This window comes from Penaeus japonicus, unplaced genomic scaffold, assembly GCF_977035675.1.
Source record: "Penaeus japonicus unplaced genomic scaffold, GWHDUDI00000001_assembly GWHDUDI00000020, whole genome shotgun sequence".
NCBI classification, from domain to species: Eukaryota; Metazoa; Arthropoda; class Malacostraca; order Decapoda; family Penaeidae; genus Penaeus; species Penaeus japonicus.
The window spans coordinates 25,264,186-25,266,685 of NW_028234422.1; the positions used below are offsets into that span (position 1 = coordinate 25,264,186).

Below are 2,500 nucleotides of genomic sequence, written 5' to 3' on the forward strand. Positions count from 1 at the left end.
CACCTCTGCCACGTCCATCTTCTCTGTCAAGCTCTTGTTCAGCGGTACTGTCTCCCTCCCGTACACATTCGCTGGTCTTGCAATTGTTTTATGAATACGTCCCTTCACCCTAACCGGCGACTTCTTGTCACACAGCAAGCCTGCTACCGTTCTCCAATTACCCCATCCTGCCTGTGTTCTTTTCTTCACCTCACTATGGCTCTTTCCATCACTCCCTATTGTGGTGACCTTAGATACTTAAAATCTTCCACCTCCGGAACTACCTGTCCATGCACCATCACCTGTCCCCTAGTACCATCACCGCCCTTGTTCACGCACATATACTCGGTCTTCGTTCGACTCACTTTCAGAATACCACATCATCCGCAAACAACATGTCCCATGGTGCTTCTCTTCTCACTTCTTCTGCCAGATGGTCCATAACAGTCAAAAACACGAAGGGGCTCAGTGTCGATTCCCGGTGGACTCGGACATCCACTCTGGATGGTGATGTTTTCATCATCATAAATCGCACATCTGTCACACAGCCCATGTACATGTCCTGTATGCATTCCACATACCTTTCGAGTACCAAACAGTACCAAAGTTCTTCCCTCGGCACCCGATTTTAGGCCTTCCCTAAATCGATAAAGGTACAGTGGAGTTCCTTTTGCCCCTCACGGTACTTCTCTGCCAGAATTCTGAGTGTAAAGATGGCGTCTGTGGTGTTTTTCTTCGGCATGAAGCCAATTTGCTCTTCTCCTATTGTGATTTCAAGCTTTCCCAAAGCTTTAGTGTATGGCTGATTAGCTTTATTCTTCTATAGTTTGCACACACCTATACACCTCCCTTTCCTTTGAAAATCGGTATTAGCGTGTTCTTCCTCTATTCGTCTGTCATTTTCTTCGATCGCAAGATCTCATTGAACAACCCTGTCAAGAAAGCCACTGCTGTCACTCCTAGACTCTTCCATACTTCCGCTGATATATCATTTGATCCTACTGCTTTTCCTTTCTCCATTCTCTTCAGTGCCTCTTTTACCTCATCCCTTCTAATTTCTTCAATTTCCCTGTCATTTGTATCTGCTTGTTCTTCCCTCGCTGTTCTCTCATTTTCCTCATTTAGCAGTTGAGTGAAATACTCCTTCCATCTTTCCCTCGCCTCTTCTGAACAGATGACTTTTTCATGTTCATCCTTTATCATTTTCACTGCCTGAACATCTTTGCTCGCCCTGTCTCTTTGTTTTGCGATCCGAAAGACATATTATTTCTGAACCTCCTTTGTCAGCATGTCATCATACATATTCTGGTATCTCTCCGGCCTCGCTTTTGCTACCATCCTCTAAGCGTCTTTTTGTATCTTTGTACATCATTTTGTTCTGTTCGTCTCTTTAGGTATTCCACCTCTCAAAAGCTTCCTTCTTTATTCTGATTGCTTTCTGGACCCTTTCTTCCCACCACGAATTCTCTTTCTCTTCCTTTCTTTTTCCAGATGTTCTACCCAACACTTGATCTCCAACCTTCGAAATCCCATCTGCTATTGCTTTGCATTTCAGTGGTAATTCCTCCCCAAGGTTTTGGGCAGCCTCGTTGGTAAACTTATTCATGAAGTCCTTGTCTTTGAGTTTCCACTGCCTTATTCTTGGCTCCCTTTTCTCCGCCTTTTTCACTGCTTTCCCAAGCCTAATCTTTCATATCCCAGCCCTATCCTGGCTCGTCACACTTTCCCCAGGGAACATCTTGTAGTCCATGACTTCCTTCAGGTTCCTTCTTCTGCACAATATGTAGTCAATATGAGATTCCCTGCTTCCACTCTTGTAGGTGATTTTATGCTCTTTCCTTTTCTCGAAGGTGTTTACAATCGCCATTTCCGTCCTTTGTGCAAATTCGACCAGTATGTCTCCTTCCGCGTCTCTAGTCCAAAGCGCCTCCATGAATATTTTCTCCCCAGCGTTTCCTTCACCTACATGCCCATTTAGATCACCACCAATCCACACCCCCTCAACACGGGGTATTTTCCCTATGGTTTCGTCCACTATCTCCCAGAATTCATCCTTTACTTCCTCTAGACACTCCACTTGGGGGGGGGGGGGGGCTACACACTCAAAATGTTAGCGTTAGTTGTAGTCTCTCTACATAACCTGGTCTGAAATTCTGTTTACTTCCACAACTTGCTCCACTAATTTCTTTTCCAGGATGATTCCTATTCCTTTCCTTCCATTTTCTACACCACAGTAATAGAGCTTGTACCCGTCTCCCACTTCTCTTGTTTCTGAGCCTTTCCATTTGGTTTACTGAGTACATAGTACATTCATCTTTCTCTTCTGCATCAAGTCCACAATATCTTGATCTTCCCGTCATAGTGCCAACATTTAGTGTCCCACTCCTCACCATTTCTTCTTTCCTCTGCTCTCTTGTCCTTTTCTTCCTTCTCTTCTTCCACCCCACCGGCAGTCAATGGCAGTGGCGGCCGTTTTTATCCTGGGCTCCGACCCATCTAGTATGCTTCTTTCTTCAACTGC

The 2,500-nt window shown here is 45.0% G+C and overlaps 1 protein-coding gene across 1 annotated transcript in view; it reads right to left on the bottom strand.

Moving 5' to 3' along the window:
- Positions 1-721, bottom strand: part of LOC147469658 (uncharacterized) — an 811-nt gene extending 90 nt beyond the window's left edge. The window contains exons 1-2 of the mRNA XM_086547852.1: positions 637-721; positions 1-215 (exon numbers count right to left, since the gene is read on the bottom strand). The exon at positions 1-215 is cut by the window's left edge and continues 90 nt beyond it. Of these exons, the coding sequence (XP_086403978.1) occupies positions 1-215; positions 637-721 (300 nt within the window). The remainder of the gene's footprint in view (positions 216-636) is intronic.
- Positions 722-2,500: the final 1,779 nt, after the last annotated feature.